General features: G+C 37.4%; 1 protein-coding gene across 1 annotated transcript in view; it reads right to left on the reverse strand.

Moving 5' to 3' along the window:
• VAV3 (vav guanine nucleotide exchange factor 3) overlaps nucleotides 1-16,516 on the reverse strand; it is a 148,344-nt gene that overhangs the window by 36,940 nt on the left and 94,888 nt on the right. Inside the window, exons 18-19 of the mRNA XM_077785484.1 lie at nucleotides 15,958-15,980; nucleotides 13,004-13,049 (exon numbers count right to left, since the gene is read on the reverse strand). Of these exons, the coding sequence (XP_077641610.1) occupies nucleotides 13,004-13,049; nucleotides 15,958-15,980 (69 nt within the window). The remainder of the gene's footprint in view (nucleotides 1-13,003; nucleotides 13,050-15,957; nucleotides 15,981-16,516) is intronic.

Raw genomic sequence — 16,516 nt, forward strand, 5'->3', positions numbered from 1 at the left:
GAATATGGACATGCACTGAGGTGAACAGTCCCCTCTCAGTAGGAGCTTTAAGTTTCCATGTTTTCCAAAGCAAGGTCAGCTTAGTCCTCCTATAAATACAGCACTTATTTTGATGAGAAAAAAATTTAGCCAAGAAAATCCAAAATAAGTTTCGGAATTAATTTTTTTTTAATTTAGAAAAACAATTCCAACAGAAAGCATTTTCTTACTTCAGTCTTAAGCAGGGATATTTGGCACATTGTGACACTCATTTTAAGGAGCCTGGAAGCTCATTCCTGTGCAAGGAAAACAAGCTGGCACTACAGAAATGCTTCTGAAAAGCCATGTTTTTAAACTTCAGAAGTCACAGGGAGAAAGTCACAGGGCTGCCTTTTAGGAAAGAATGACCCTATGCTTACTTAGATGGCTGATGATCATTTGTCTCTCACACCCTTAAGGGTGATTCTGCTCATAACTCTCACAGATTGACTCCTGAGGTTTAATTTACTTTTGTGTCTCAAAACAGAAGGAAAAGAAACTGAAGATTTTGGGAAGTTGGGCAACAAAATGTTACAACACAAAAGAAATACAAAAATTAGTCAAGTACACTGCTGAAAGAATCTACAAATGCTAACCCAATCCTATTTGCACAGCAAGCATTTTCATAAACTGTATTTCCATCTTTCAAACATTCAGACTTCCCCTATAATACATACATTTGTCTTTGTAGATCCATATGAATTCAGAAAACCTGAACATGCCCTAGATTTAGAACTTCAGACTGCAAATGGAAGAAAGCATGTCCAAAATAACCAACATTTCATGTGCAATTCCAAAATTATTATTAGTTTTTATACCCAAGCCCAGGTAATTTCTCAAAAGAGAATAAGGACTCTCTCCATGACTGCACTGAAAGAAGGCAGAGAGCTAAAAAAGTCACTGACTTCCTAATGTTCATTGCCACATACTTTTTGTGATTAATTTAGGATGAAAACTATTTTTCCTTCACTGACAGAACTTAGTTTCCTCTTCAGAGCAGGTTTTCCTCCATACAAGCATTAAGGACAAGCTCTTGTTATTTTGTACAATTCTAACTTCAAATGTTTATTCAGGCAACTACTCCTTACTTGGAGTGACACAGGCAGTTATCCTGTGTCACTCCAAGACACAGGATAGAGAGTAAGGGATTTTGAAATTGCCTGGATTGAAAAGAGTCTCAGCACTTTGAACAAGCGCTAGAAACAGATGAGTATTAAATGTTTCATGGGAATAAACAACAAAGAATAATCAGGTTCAAAAACATACTTTTCACTTGTTTTGACAAAGTAATGAAATCTCATCCTTTTAATGTAATCCAGGAGGTGAATTAGGGATATAAACTTTAAAAATCATGTTACCTCAAAAGTCAGAAGTTTTGGGGGGTTTTTAAGTTAAGCAAAATGGAGTTTTGGCATATGAATTAAAAAGTGTGGTACATGTGGTGCTGCTTTTTATAAAAGCACATGGTATGAAGATTAACCAGTGTTAATTATCACATCTTTTAATGTGATGCCATAGACAGGCATGGCATTCTAATTCCTGTATTTGTTCAAACATGCACCAGCCCTCAGGGGCCAACAACTTGCATTGGGCAGATACTACAAATGAGCTATGAAGGTGTGCCCAGACAGTAGAGCAAAAGGCTCTGAAAAAGGGGACAAATCTTGGAATTTAGAAGTCCATTATTCCATAGAAGTAATTATTTGGAGCTGTACTTTGAATACTAACTTCCCATGCCCTGGGATAATTCTACAGCAAGCAGTAAGAGGAAAAAGGCTTGAAAACAGGAACCCCACTTTGGAAATTGAATTTAATACTGCAAAATGTCATTGATCTTGTACAGGGCCTAGTTTTCTTTTTTTAAGTGTTGATAATTGACAGACTGGATAATTTTAACAACAACATAGAATCCATGAAAATACATGTCTGCGTCACCTAGAATCTTTCACAGGTATCAAATTTAAAAACACACATTGCTGAATATGTGCTGACATTTTATTCATCAAGAATTACAAACATAAGAACTCAATTCTCTTTTAAGCAATTTCTTTTGTGCTCAGTATTGACTAATAGCATCTGCCTCTAAGATGAAAGGCCTTAGTCTCCCATTTGTGTTACTTACAAGAACTAAATTCTCTGACAAGAGAAGGATTTTAAATTATTACATAATGTGAAAGGGAAGTGGCTGATGCCTGGCAAAGCAGGCAGGTCCCAGCACATGACAAATAATTTTGCCTGCACGCACCCTCTTCATAATGCTGTATAATCCTTCAGCTTTTCAAGTTAAACACTCTCATGATCTTACTGTTCAAAGTTTTTCTTCAGTGTGGCCTCTACCCTGATTACAGCAGATACTTCTTTTATTTCTTAACTGATATTTCTTAGCACACATGCAAAAAAATTTCAGGCCTTAACACCTTCTTTGCATGCAAGCATCAATAGAATGTTGCCAAGAATTATGGCATTAGATTAAAGCAATGAAAAGACACTATTGCTCTGGCTAAAACAAACTTGCTCTTAAAAATATGTCTACTTATTTCTGGTCTGTATAGACTACAGTAAATAAATTATTTTCTTTGAGAAAAGACAACAAACTTGCTTTCATTACAAAGTATTTGTGCTATAGAAGAAAAAAAAATTAATATGTATATCACTGATAACACCACAATGCAGTTTAAATTATTTATTCCTAAATAGTATATTTTTGGGATTTTGTTTTTATGCTGCACACTTTGCATATTTGAAATATGGGACTCTATAAAAACGAATTCTAGAAAATACAAAATGCATCCCATTTGTGATGCCTCCAGCTTTCCCAAGAATTTGTAGTATCCCTAGCCTCAATTAACAGATATACCTAGACAAAAGCATTCAGACTACAATGAAAACATCCACTGAGTATAAAAATATGTATGCTATATAAAGTTTTTGCTGTCTTCATTTAGGTTAGCTTTTCTAGCACAACTAGCATATGAAAAATTTTATACCATTGTAATACATTGTTTCTACATACTCCCTTTTATCAAAGAAAAGTATTTCCAATTTTTAGTAACAATTTTTGAAATAGTTTACAAATTTAAGTAGAATAATTTTCTATGTCTGTATATAAATAAGTTCTTAACTTGAAGACTGCTCATATGATGTATAAATAACAAACTGTAAAAGGACTTCTTTTAAATGCAAAAATGAAAACAATAAAATAATCCATCACTTGATCTTTGTTGCAAAATCAAGACCTTATTGGTAAATTATCATAGGCAATAAAGATGGGTATCAAGTTTAGTCCCTGTCAAGACATCAATGCTGCTATAATAATCAGGCTGCATCTTACATATTTTTGCTTCTTTCCTTTCCTGTCAGGAAACCCTCACATATTTGTCTGCTAAAAAGTGAATGTTCTCCTTCCATTTTCTGTTTCCAGTCTGAATGTGGATTATGCACTGCAGCAAGTGTGAGATTTGCTAAGACAGAAACCATACCCGAAAGCAATAAAGTCTGTGGGTTGATATCGCAGGTAAGTCAGGCTGACTTTATCTCACTTATCTCCTCACCACGCTGCCTCCCTGCCTCCCGTGACCACTTTGCCATTACCTCACTGAAGTTATTTAGCCTGTGACCAGGTGATCCACAGACTCAAAAGAAAGGCAGTAAGGGGACACCTTAATGGGAAAAAATGCCACACCTTGTGGCAACAGCCTATAGCTATCAAAGAATCACTAGGGACCAAACTGACACCAGCAGAACACCCAGACTTCATTCCTTCTCCCAAAACACTGCCCTGACAAAAAATACACCTCAGACACTTCAATCCCAGCATTGGCTCTTTGAGCTTAGTTTGATCCTTCAGTGTTTCTCAGGTGCCTGAGCCTTGTGCAGAGCAACACACAATTACAGGGTTTAAATCAATCCCTCCAGAAAAGGACAAATAACAAAACTGGCACACAATGCACAGGAGCAATCAGAGCTTTAAGTCCTTATCATTAAGCCTCATACTCTTTTCCTTTTCAGCCTTTCTTGTCCCCATGATAAAGCAAAAAAGGGGAGGATGAAAATTATAGGGCAGCCTGTAGGGTCTTCTGTAAAGAAGACATAAAGAAAAAAAAAATATTATAGAAGATATACCAGCATTAAGTGATTTCCAATGTACTAAAATGACCCTGCCAGTCACAAGAAGACTGCTACTGCCAGGAGTGTAATGTTGTTCTGGAAGGAAAGTTGTGATCCACACATGCAGCTTTTGTTGTACCATATTTCATGTTATTTATTACTGTCAAACCCAATTAAGGAAAAAGTCCAAGAAGAGTAAATATCCTGCTTTATTGTCTGAACTAAAAGACAGTGCCTCATGCTCTCCACAGGACCAATTCCAAACAGGCTGGTTAAAGAATAACCTCTACGGTTAACGGACTGAGGCACATTTTCAAGGTATCAGATAATGAAGTTACTTTTTAATTCCCTGTTGCACACTGAAGCTTTAAGAAACACAAGTTCTAAGAAGAGCAAGACTGAACATGTCTTCTATTTGTTTGCAGGTCAGCAAGAGCAGCAATGAGGGCTGAACTCCCAAGTTCTTTCACTTAATGCCTAAGTGCTCTTTACCTTTTTTCCTGGATAAACCACATCTAAGGATTAAAATAACTGAATAAATTGATTCTACTGAAAAGTCATCAGATCAGGTTATATAATGTCACTACTTGAAAATGCTAAGTACCAAATAAATTCAAACATTATATTGCTGAGCTGTTAATTATGATCTGCAAGCTTTTTCTTAAAACAACTCAGTACCATAAAAACAGGTAGTTATATGTGAGAAACTCAGTTGTAACAGTAGATGTCTCAACACAAATATCTGACAGTTGTACAAGGCAGACTAGTAAAGCCTACTATAGAAACAGAATTTACAAGTATATGGATAATATAATATAAAGACTACAAATACTTCCTAAGAACAAGTCAGGGACATTGTTTACAGTTCTTTAAAGTAGACAATGATGGTGTAAGATTATATATTAATGTTAATATATAATTATATATTAATGTGGATTAGAAAAATAATTTTAACAGGACTCACAATGAGGGTCTCTTCCAGCTTACATTATAAAAGAGGAAAATTTTCCCCCCTGCCTACAATAAATAAACCACAGAAGGATGGGACATAAAAGGTTGGAACAAGAGTATTTTTTTGAAATAGAAGACAGTGTCCAGAAGGGTCACTCAAAGGAATCTGTGCTTGGCCCTTCCTTGTTCAAAAATTTAATAAGCATTATTAAAATATTAAGAGTGGATTAAGTCTTGAAGAAGGTGAAAAAGCAACTCTATAATAAGAACACTACTTGCAAATGACTGAAGGAAGATTTCATGAACAACAGAATTCAAAATCAGAGAATAACTCTGGCTCGAAGGATCTTTGGAGGCCATTTGGTCACATCCTCCTGAAAGATTTAAAGTGACATATGGATTGAATACTCATACACAATGATGAAGTGTGAAACAGGTATCACCATAGAGACAACAGATCTCAGAATAATTACTACGTATTTTTTACAATCGGTTCTTCAATATCATAATCTGATTCTGCTCTGTACCAACACTAAGAAATTTCTTGTGACAGACACAGAACTAGTAAGACTGACTCTTGGACCTAGAAGCACACAAACAAACAGGGTGGTCAGACATACAGAAGAGCTTCTGTATCAGCAAAATCAAGCAGATAAAACTGCTTCAGGTTAGAGGACACATGAGTGAAAGGGCTGTGACAGATAACTCATGAGTGACATAATAGTGACCAGGAAAAAAAAAGGACTCGTTATTTACTTATTTATTAATATTTTTCTTGATCCATAAACATACAGGTGTCAAAATAATAGGTAGCAACTTAAAAGCAAACAAAAATATGTGTTTTATTCACACAACTAATTATGAGAGTGACAGTTAAAGGATGTTGTGAAGATAATAGACTAGTTTAAAAATTGTTAATGAAAATACATGGAAGGAAAATTAAGAGCTAAGAAACAAACACACAAGGTAAGGCAGGAAGCACCACAGCACCTTAGCCCAAATTCTATCCTTCAACATCCATTTAATTGGCTGCTGTTGGAGGGATCCTGAGCTAGCTTGGCCTGCAGCCTAGCTCAGCCTCACTGTTCCCTTCTCTGGCAATCTCAAAGTGGTGAGCAGATTAAAAACACTCCTGAAAAGCAGCATCAGTTTCTCAGGCTCTTGCCTCTGGCCTCTTCTACCAAGCTTTAAAACCTTCCTCAGGCAAAAGGCAGAGGGAGTTCTGGGAGCTTCTCTTGTGTGAATTTTCAGCAGTCTTTTTTCTCCCATGGGATGGCTGCTTTCAATTTTACAATGTTTCCCAAATTCTTTGTGTGAGAATTACTTTGAAGTAGTGATCAAATACTGATTTAGTTAAATGAGTGAGCCACAAAAAAAGAAACCATATGCTTTAGAGTACTGTTAAAATTCTGTTACTTTTGACTATTTTTAATCATTCATTGCCTTATTATCTTTGTTTTGCCTTCTGAGAATTACAGCACCCTGAAGATTAAAATCAGATATGAAAATAGATGGGTAAATGCAATATTCCTCTTGAAGATAAATGAGATTTGTAAGTCCCAAAAAACTTTACCAAATACCAAGCCACTTGCCAAGGTAAGTAAAGGCAAATTTGGGCCATATAGCTGCTGGCACAGGTCTCTTTTCTTTTTTAAATAGTGCTGGCACTACTTTTGTGTATGTTTAAAATACAAAACAGTTAATTTTTTGTTTTATTGATCATACTTGTATGCCCATTTTGCCCATCTCTACTTGACCTTTTCCTTTTTTCTTCCTGACAACTTCCTTGCAGTTATCTCTAAACAGTGATGTTTTGCTTAAATAGTTGATGCTGAGTGTTTTTATGGAGAAAAAGAGAAAGATACTGAAGGATTTTTAGTCCACCTCAGCTTAAAAATTATGTTAGTGTATGGCTAGGAATGTATTGAACACCATTATTTCTCTAAGAGAAAAATAAAACGTTCATTCCTTAAGATATAGAGACAGTCCCAAAAACACATCCAATAAGACAAAAGAGTTTAAATAACTCAACTAAAAACTAATCTTGCAATCCAACAGAGAAGGATGAAAGAGTTTGACAAAATAAATACATTTCACCCTTTGGCATCTGGGTCTTCTGATGTTTAATTAAAAGAAAAGGCTAAAGGCTATGTTCTTCTCTGAATGTTAGCTCACTGCTGAGATGCCAAGGGGACAGGCACCTTTCAAACACCTCTCCCTAACAGGAATGTAAAAATAAGTTTAATTTAAAATAAAACAAGCCAAATAAAAATCATTAAACTGCATTTGAAATGCTTCATTGGAAGACAAAACTCTGCTTCACCTTCCAGAAACACATTAGTGGAAAATTTCTTGCTGCAAAACATTAGACATGTCTTTTCTTGTAACACAACAAAGACGAATTCATTATTTTGTGAAGCACTGTAGAGAAAAGGAAAAAAAAAAGACTGAGATCTTGAATGCAATACATGTTTTTAATAAATATGTGAGATAAATTAATTTGATCTCACAAACTAGGCTACACAATTCAGTGTATCTCTGAATTCACAGCCATTGAGGCCCAGGTGAGAGAACCTGTCCCATGACATAGGACCACAAAGAAATTCACTGACTCTGGTCTCAAACACCAACCCCCATCCCAGCCATTGATGTAAAACATGCTCAAGCATGTCTATCAATACCAAGAGATTGTCAGGTTTGAGCTGCAGTCAAAGTCCCTCAGAGAAGTTCTTACTCTGTGCTCAGTAAGCAGCAGCACATCTCTCCTGCCAAGCAGCGTTCTCCTTGCATCAAGTGTGCTCTGAGCTGCCCTGTTAAACCCGTTCTGACCTGCAATTCCTCTGCTCCACAAAGATTCCTAGAGACATGTATTGGATACATTAGAGGCACCTTGAACAAAGTGCTTAGATGCTATGTAGAAAAGGAAGAAGTATCCATAGCTGAATAAAACCCAGGCAAAAGTTAAACGTGTCACATATATGTAAAATCAAACCTCATTTTTGGTTCTATAGCTTGCCTAAAACATTAGCATGCAGAGAAGTCCTAAGTTACTCAGTAAATCTAATGCTCCACAAACATTATAAAAGACATCAAACTTTGTCCAACAACTACCTCTTCACTAGAGAAAGTTTCATGAAACATTTCTCTTTGCTCCAGTATTCCTCCTAGCTTTCCTCAATTTAATTTACAGTTGCCCTCATTTTGTCCAGCCATTAAAAAACATCATGTTCCATGCTAACAGTATCTAAAGCTGGAGAATGCTCCATATATATTCTAGTTCTTTAGGGATTGCTATTCATGTCTACACTTTATTTACAGGAAATATAATTAAATAAGAGTATTAAATATTTATGAAAAATACCTCTCAATGTATTTCTTGATTCTATACACGGGGATTCCTTTACCAAAGCAAAAAGATGCTACTTGGTCTAATTTCATCCTGATGAAGACAAATCCTAATAAGGAGATACTATCAATGACATCAGTCAATTCCTCATGAAATACAGGGGCCTTATTTAATGCTCTTTTTCTTTTTTTTTTTTTTTTGGTAGACCTTTTTCTGTGGCTTAAAAGCAAGATAAATTCTTGTTCTCAACACCGATACTGATGGCCAGTAGTTAATACTGGGCCACCAAAACCACAGGTAGCTGCTGCCACTGTTGAAGTGGAGAAATAAATTCCTGAATGCCTGTTTTCAGCACTGGGCTTCACACTGCAGAAGGTTATCTTTTCTCATCCATGAAATTGGGTATTCTCTATGCTGGGCTGAATGAGAAAGACAACAGTCAATCAGGACTGCTGAGGATGCGCCTGGATAGCTCAATGAAACAAGAAAATGAAAGACACGCTTCAAATCCTTAGTTAAAGGGTAGCTTTATCTACAACAACTGCATACTTGGCAAAGAATTATCTGCTGGTTGGGATATCCCAGCATTTGAGTTTGAGCCAGATTTTGCTTTTGGCTGGACATACACTTAGAGTGGCACTGAAATGGAAATCAGAGTTAGACTTGCATATCATAGAGCACACCAAGTAAGAATTTGTGGAAATTTCTCACAGTCTAGCAAGCTTCATTCTTAACTGAAGAGAAAATTTGAACTACCAATATGACACTACTCCTAATTTTTACTCCAAAGACAGGATGCAAACACTACTACACTACACAAACCCCTGAATATTATTTCACTGCTTACTAATCACACATATATAACAATGACACAACCTAGTTAAAAGATTCCAAAATCCAACTTCAACAAAATATGAAACACAAAGTAGCTTATTTCCCACTTTAGCTAATGCAATAAACATATCTCCAGTATTGTACTTTTCCCTACACAGATTGCTGTTGTTCTTTGTTGAATGCATATACTTCAGCCCATAAACCCCCTGACTCTCTTCAGATCCCAAGGGGTGTTTAATCATCTGTGTAAAACCAATATTAGAGGATTCACAAAGCAAGTATGGACCAGACACTAATCAAAAATATGAATATCTCTTTTTAAAATTATTATTTGAACTTTAAACTCCTGGGTTGAAAAATACATTTTCTCAAGCTATTGCACTGTATACATAACTTCCTAGTATTGTTTCCCTCCATGCCAAAAATGTTTGGGATATTTTACTACATTTTACTTTCTGTGATGGGAAAAATATTGGTTCTGGCCCTTGGTTTAGAATTGAGATTTTCTAATCTTTAATCCTTGCTTATAAAGAAATCAGCTATTTAAGAAGTCAGAACATGCTCAGCAGTGATCTTTCACAGATCAGATTTTGAGTTTAATCTACAATGAATTTTGACTATAAGCTTCAAGTATTCTATTTTCACCAAGTTTATCCTTCTGATATGAAATATACTTTCACACTTCTAGAGATTAAAATTCCAATGTTTATATTAGCAGAAGTGTTTAGGGTAAAACCATTTTCAAAAACACTAAGCCGTGAATCTATCACATTTAGACTCTTTATAACTAAAAAAAAAAAGACAAACATACACTATACTATTTCAATAGCTGAGAAAGACAGTAATTTTTACTCATGTTAAAATAAATACAAAATTATTTCCATTAAAAACATTGGTCAGACTGTATCATCCTTCTCAAGAATTCACACAATAGGAATTTGTGCTTATGAATATACATATGAATGCTTCATTTGTCATTTAAGCCAATGGTGCATTTTCCATACTTAAACATATTCCCTACATGAGAATGAAATGTCATATAATTATCATTTCACATGCCCATTCTATGCAAAAACTGACATCAGTCTGATCACTTCTCAAATGTATTTAAGCAGAATCATATTGTTCTACAGTCACATGCAAGCTGTAGACCAAATTTTCCCTGGATTTATAGCTGCAGGTGTATTCACCGTTTCATTTCGTTGATGGCTTTTATTAACTTCTGCTTAATTATAAGAAAGGTGACTTAAAACCTGTCCCACTAAAGCTTAGTAGATGAAGTAATTGAGGAGGCTCTCTGTAACTGGATTGCAGGCTGAAGGCCTAGTGCACATCATAAAGACAAAGCCATATTTTGTAGGATTTCCAGTCTTCTCATCTGTACAGTTTCTGCACACTGTTCTTTTTGTACACATTTTTCTCACTACTGTTCTCATTTTATGGGAATTTCTCTGCCTCATCAGCCATTAATCATTTTTTCTTCTACCCTTCTTTCTTATCCAGCACAAAGCAAACCTCAAGGAGGAAACTGTCACTGTCAAAACTTTTAACCCAGCTTCAAAAAAACAGAAATGAAAAAGCCATAAACTAACTTATTGCCTTTAGGGTACTTCAGCTAAATAGGTTCCTTCATCAATGAGCTTTACCAGCAGGAAACAAGATATTTCAACCCAGTAGCCTCCCATTGTTTTGTTTAGACCATCCTTCAACTTGCACTACTTCTCATCAAATTTCAATTGTTTTTCATTCTGGGCTAAGCTATTTCAGCAAAAGTTGAATTTGACTTTAAGCATAAAAAGAGAAGCCCCAATGCATTAACTTGACCATGACATTCATTATTCTTTACCAAAATAGCCAAGACACACATAACAGAACAATACTGACAAGTTACAATCCAAAATATTTGCATTTACTGGTGATATCAAACTCCATCAATATTTAGTCACTGCAGGTGCTGGTTACACTTCACAGCAAGTGCCAGCTCCCTAACCCAGCACCCATGCTCCAGCACCATCACATCATGGGCTGCAGCAGCAGCTGACCAAACCTTCTCAAGACAAAGCAGTCTGGCAGTCAAACTTTTGACCACCTCCCTCAGCAAAAAGAGCATCCTGGTGCTCAGGCTCTTCAGAACTTTACATGGCAATGCTCTTGGAAAGCTCTGAGGCTCAATGCAGTAATGCAGGCCTGACATGACTGATCTCTTCCAAGCACTGCCCTCTGGATTTTAGGCATTGGCCATATGCAACTTTCAAAGACCTACTTAATTCAACTGTTTTTGGTGATTTCAATGGTACTTAGTCTTCAATAAAAACAACTTTTAAACTATCCTTGTATATAAAGATCCTGCAAATATTTCCATCGTACTTCAACAGCAAGTAAAATCACCAGCACACTCAAAAGGTTCTCAAAGCTAAATTACTTGACTTTTTTGACTCTGCATGAGACAGCTGTTTTAAAAGATACTGAGCCTATGAGGACTATTCTGCAAGCACACAATTACACTTCACTGCAACATGCTCCAATGAATAGGAAGAATTTAGTCTTGTTAGCAAACACTTGGAAGAAATCATCTCCTTCTGCATTATTTAATTCCTACCCTTGATGTTTTCCCCTCTGACTGTATTAATTTTCAGAGTTACAGGGTGCTCATTTTTTTCTTTAATGGCTGCAGTCGTCACAATACACAGAACCATTTCTAGAATCATGAAGCAGGTTTATTTTGCTAGAGGGAACAAAGTGACGATACGTGTTCCAAAACATGTCAAAGGTACGTGAGTAAGAAAGGTGTGGTCTGCTTCAGCTAGTTACAACATTTAGACTTTCCAAGCCAAGACAGCTGCAATGCTAGTGGCACAACCAGCATTCCTACTTTTTGAAAAGTGCTTAGCTCTGCCAGGCTATAATGTGGTGTACAGAATTGCCATCCTGTTTAATGTTTAACTCCAACTATTCTCAGATGTCCACATCTAGAAATATTTAATAATCCACAGCTTACTTTTATTCCAAATAATATCTGCATAACAAATCTCCAGTAATTAAACTATACAAGAAACATAAAGGACAGAAATGTAATTACTGACACTAAAATGACACTAAAAATATCACAGTTACACTGAAAAACATTGAATATTTTATATAGACACATAATGGGTCTCCAGAGGAAATGTTCACCCACTTGAGTACACAAGCATTTAACTTTCTTAAGGGCTGCTGCTGCCATGATTCCACAGAAGTATTTACTATAAACTAACAGGAAAAATAAAATCACTTTGAAATTCAATATAAAACTGCAGTTGGTTTATGCCTTTCAGAAAAGCAACTCATACAGTTAAGCACTGAGCACCACTAGAGTTAAGAGCTAAGAGTACCCAGAACTTGAAGACTTAGAACCTGAACTTTATAAGCAACTGTCACTATTAATCCCTTTGTTATTTCATATAAAACTACAGAGTACAGTAGGGTGGGTCATATTAACTGAAAGCCCAGAAGCATTTTGTTGTTCAAATAGAACCAGAGCTCTACTTAAAGAAAAAACAAGGGGAAAAAAATTAAGAGTTCAACCAGCTGACCTTATCTTTGAAATCACAGACAAAGCAATCACTTTAGACCTTCATGACTTCAGCAGTCAAGTTCTCAGAATTGTGTGCATGGCAATAGCATTCACAATGCAGCTTAACAAAGCAAGTTAAAGCTTTCTTGCTCTTTTTATTTAATGCTTAAGTATGAAAAAGTCATGATACAAACCTGGGTCCACATGTCTAGAGCTTCTTCTAATTCCATTTGTTCGTTTCTGCAGCGCAAAAATAAAAATCAAGGATATGAATAAACAAGTTTTCATGGAGGTTCACTGCAATCCTTTCATTACCACAATCTACTAGGCAAAGCTTGTTTTCTTAAGTTATTTCCCCCAACCACCAACACAATTATCTTTATCTCATAGAAAGATCACACTTTGAAAATATTCTTAGTTATGTTGATGGCTTTTTCATATATCCCATTTTTTCTGACACTAGGCTGAAAAAATCTGAGTCCATAGAAGGTTTGTTCATACATCAACATTTTTGATACTGAGAACAAATTATTTTTTAATCATTTTTGAATAAGATGGGGGGAAAACATGCAGTCTGGCATTATCTACCCCAGGTAACATCCACCAACACGAAAGTCAAAGCCACTTGTATTACTTTAATACAGTAGAAACTTCCACTATTTTTACTTTAAACTGAAGCTAACTACAATTCCCTATGGAATGCTTAATTTCCTTATTTTCTGGGCAAATATTTAAATACATTTAGCAACTTGCCTGTCTCTGTAAAATTGGAGGAACCAGAGTTGTGTGAAATCAGAACCTCTCTGACAAGACTCAGATTATTTCCATTTATTTTCTATATTTTATACACTAAAACATTTACTATGGATCTCTGGAAATTTCAATGTGCAATAATGCATATCTGCAAACTACTCATCTGCTTTTGCAAACTTGTTTTATCTGCTAACTTGCATGATGATTCATGCATTTATTTATTTTTTAATCAAACCAAGTAGAGAAAGGCACGTTGCATAACAAAGGGAACAATTAGGTTGCTCTGATTTACTCGCCGTTGATATAAACTGATGCAGGACACACACCAAGGCAAGCCAGAAAGCAGTAACCTGAGGCATAACCCAATTACCAAGCCCTGCAGCAGGCAAGCAAAATCAAAAGCTTGGTTTGAAAACAGCTTTCAAACTCTTGAGTCCTTGGACATATTCTCTCCATACCCCACAAGTCTAATTAAACAAAGGATAGAAGTTTTGCTTCATCTGTAGTGGATAGAATAAAAATTTAAAGCTGATGCCACAATGAAGATAATAGTACTGGATAAAGCAAAATGCTCAATTATATCCTATATTGTTTTTTAGAGATAGCAGCCATGTTACTGATACAGATTTATGCAGATTGGTGAGCAACCACAGATTTGCACAAGAAAGGGAAAGGGGCAGGACTCGGAAAAGTACAAAGGAAGACAGAGAAATGCTTAATTGAAATAAAAATAACAGAGGGACTGTGACAACTCAAGTCATATACACCAATGGACTGGCTGGAAAATAGTTTTTGAGCTGTATGAAAATGAGCTCAAGACCATTAAACATATTAAATTACCAGTAGATTCTTTATGGTGTAAAACCTAAATCCATGTTTTCCAGAATGACAGTTCTTTATCCATGCTTAAATTTTCTTCTGCACTGAGAGATTTAAAGCAGGCACTTAAATGTGAGTCTTGGTAAAAATTAATGTAATCCTGATGTTTTGGATCAACTCAATAGGCAACAGCAAATCAACAGCTCCAGAAAGGAGGCCTTAATTTTCCTTACAAGAAAAAACAGTATACCTATTTTTTCATCCAGACACAGTATGGTCACCACAGCTAGCTCTAGGAAGGCTGGCAACTTGTCCACTAAACCCAACAGATGATCTGTCACATGTCTCCAGCAAAGCCTCCCAGCTGCTGGAAAGGCATCAGGCAAATGGACCACACTGTGATTCTCCAAGTTTAAGAGTGTCCTTATCCAGCACATGTGTCAAGGCAGAGACATGACAGACTGGGCAGCAGCTGGCCAGAGGTGTGGCTGAGGATGCAGTGAGGAGAGCAAGCAGGGGCTGGGCACAGGCAGGGGCTGGGGCTGGGCACAGGCAGGGGCTGGGGCTGGGCACAGGCAGGGGCTGGGGCTGGGCACAGGCAGGGGCTGGGCACAGGCAGCACACCCCTCTCCTCTGCCAGAGCTCCTCTGTCACCACACAATTCCCCTGCAGGATCCCAGGAGCAGGAGCCCACCTGAGGCCCACATGCCAAGAGCTCAGCAGAGGGTGCAGAGTTGCCCTCACCCAGCCCCACTGCTGTCTGGGGTTACAGTGACACCCAAACAGCTCAAACATCAGAGAGCACAGCCATGGTGAGCCCTGCACACAGCTACCCCTGCACCAGCCATGTCAGCAATGACATCCTTCCATTACTCCTATCAGCAACAGCGTCAAACACAGCCATGCTTATGGAGAGAAGCAACATTTATACTCGCATGCTGCTCATAACTGGCATGTCATTTAAGCAATTACCATAAACTTCTGATCTAAAATACACACTGTTAACAGAGTGGCCCTGTGTGCAGCCTTCCAAGGCTGACAGCAAGCTACGCTATGTGCACGATAGCAGCTTCTGTGTTCAGGTCCCGTTCTAACATTATCTCCAGATTATATAAACTCCATACCACAGGATACCTCTGCAAACTTAGTCTTTTCACATGAAGAAGCAAACACCGCCCTGCTAATCTTTCATCACCCCATAGTTCTCTAGCATGGTAGAGAAAAAAAAAGAATACTTTTAACTCTACAGCCAGATTTTGTGTAGGAACAGTAAGGATCTAACCACCAGTTGTGAAGCAATGTATGTTTTCTTACCTGTAGCTTAAAAAAGCAGCTCCACCCCTTTCAGTGCTCTCAGCACTGTCATTTTGCTGCAAGTTTAATTCGCACTTGGAGCAGAAAATTTGTATTAAGTCACGAATATCTTGTTGCTTAGACAACTTTTACAGCACTCTAAATCTGTTTGCAGACCCAGAAGAAAAACATACCTTCTCCATCAGCATGCACACAGAGTAATAAGGAGCTCTTATGTCACCAACAAAACAAACATCACATGCAAAACAAAACAAATCCTTACCTCATGTTTCACGTTTCCGTGTTCTGAAACATAAGTAAAAATTGGCATTATTGTTGATTGCAAATTGTGCACCTTTTACAGAGCAATCTCAGCCTGTGCTGTGTGGTGTAACAGAAAACCCTGCTGCCTCCTTTTGCCACCTGATCCGTGCAGCCGCGCAGAGCCCGGGCGCGCCGGGCGCTGTTGTGCAAACGCCGCCGCGCTGCCGGCGCTCATTGGCCCCGCCAGGCTGCGCCCATGGCCGGGCTGGCTCCGGCTGCAGGGCACCTGCACGCTCCAGCAGCGGCACGGCAGGCCGGGACACCACACCTGACAAACCCTCAGAGCGCTGCAAAAATGCTGCACAAATACTGGCTCGCTGGGAACTCAAAGCTACACTTCATTGCAAGTCGAGTTCACACCTTTTTTTTCTCTGCCTTTTCACAGTGTGACAAGGTGTATCAAGGTTAAACATGTACCTTTAGCTTCAAAGTGTTCTATGTTTCATGTTCAATTCACCATTGCTTTAGTACACCAGAGACTGGCGGCAATGCTGGTTTATTTGCTTTTACTATAAATT

Source organism: Lonchura striata, chromosome 9 (genome assembly GCF_046129695.1).
Source record: "Lonchura striata isolate bLonStr1 chromosome 9, bLonStr1.mat, whole genome shotgun sequence".
NCBI classification, from domain to species: Eukaryota; Metazoa; Chordata; class Aves; order Passeriformes; family Estrildidae; genus Lonchura; species Lonchura striata.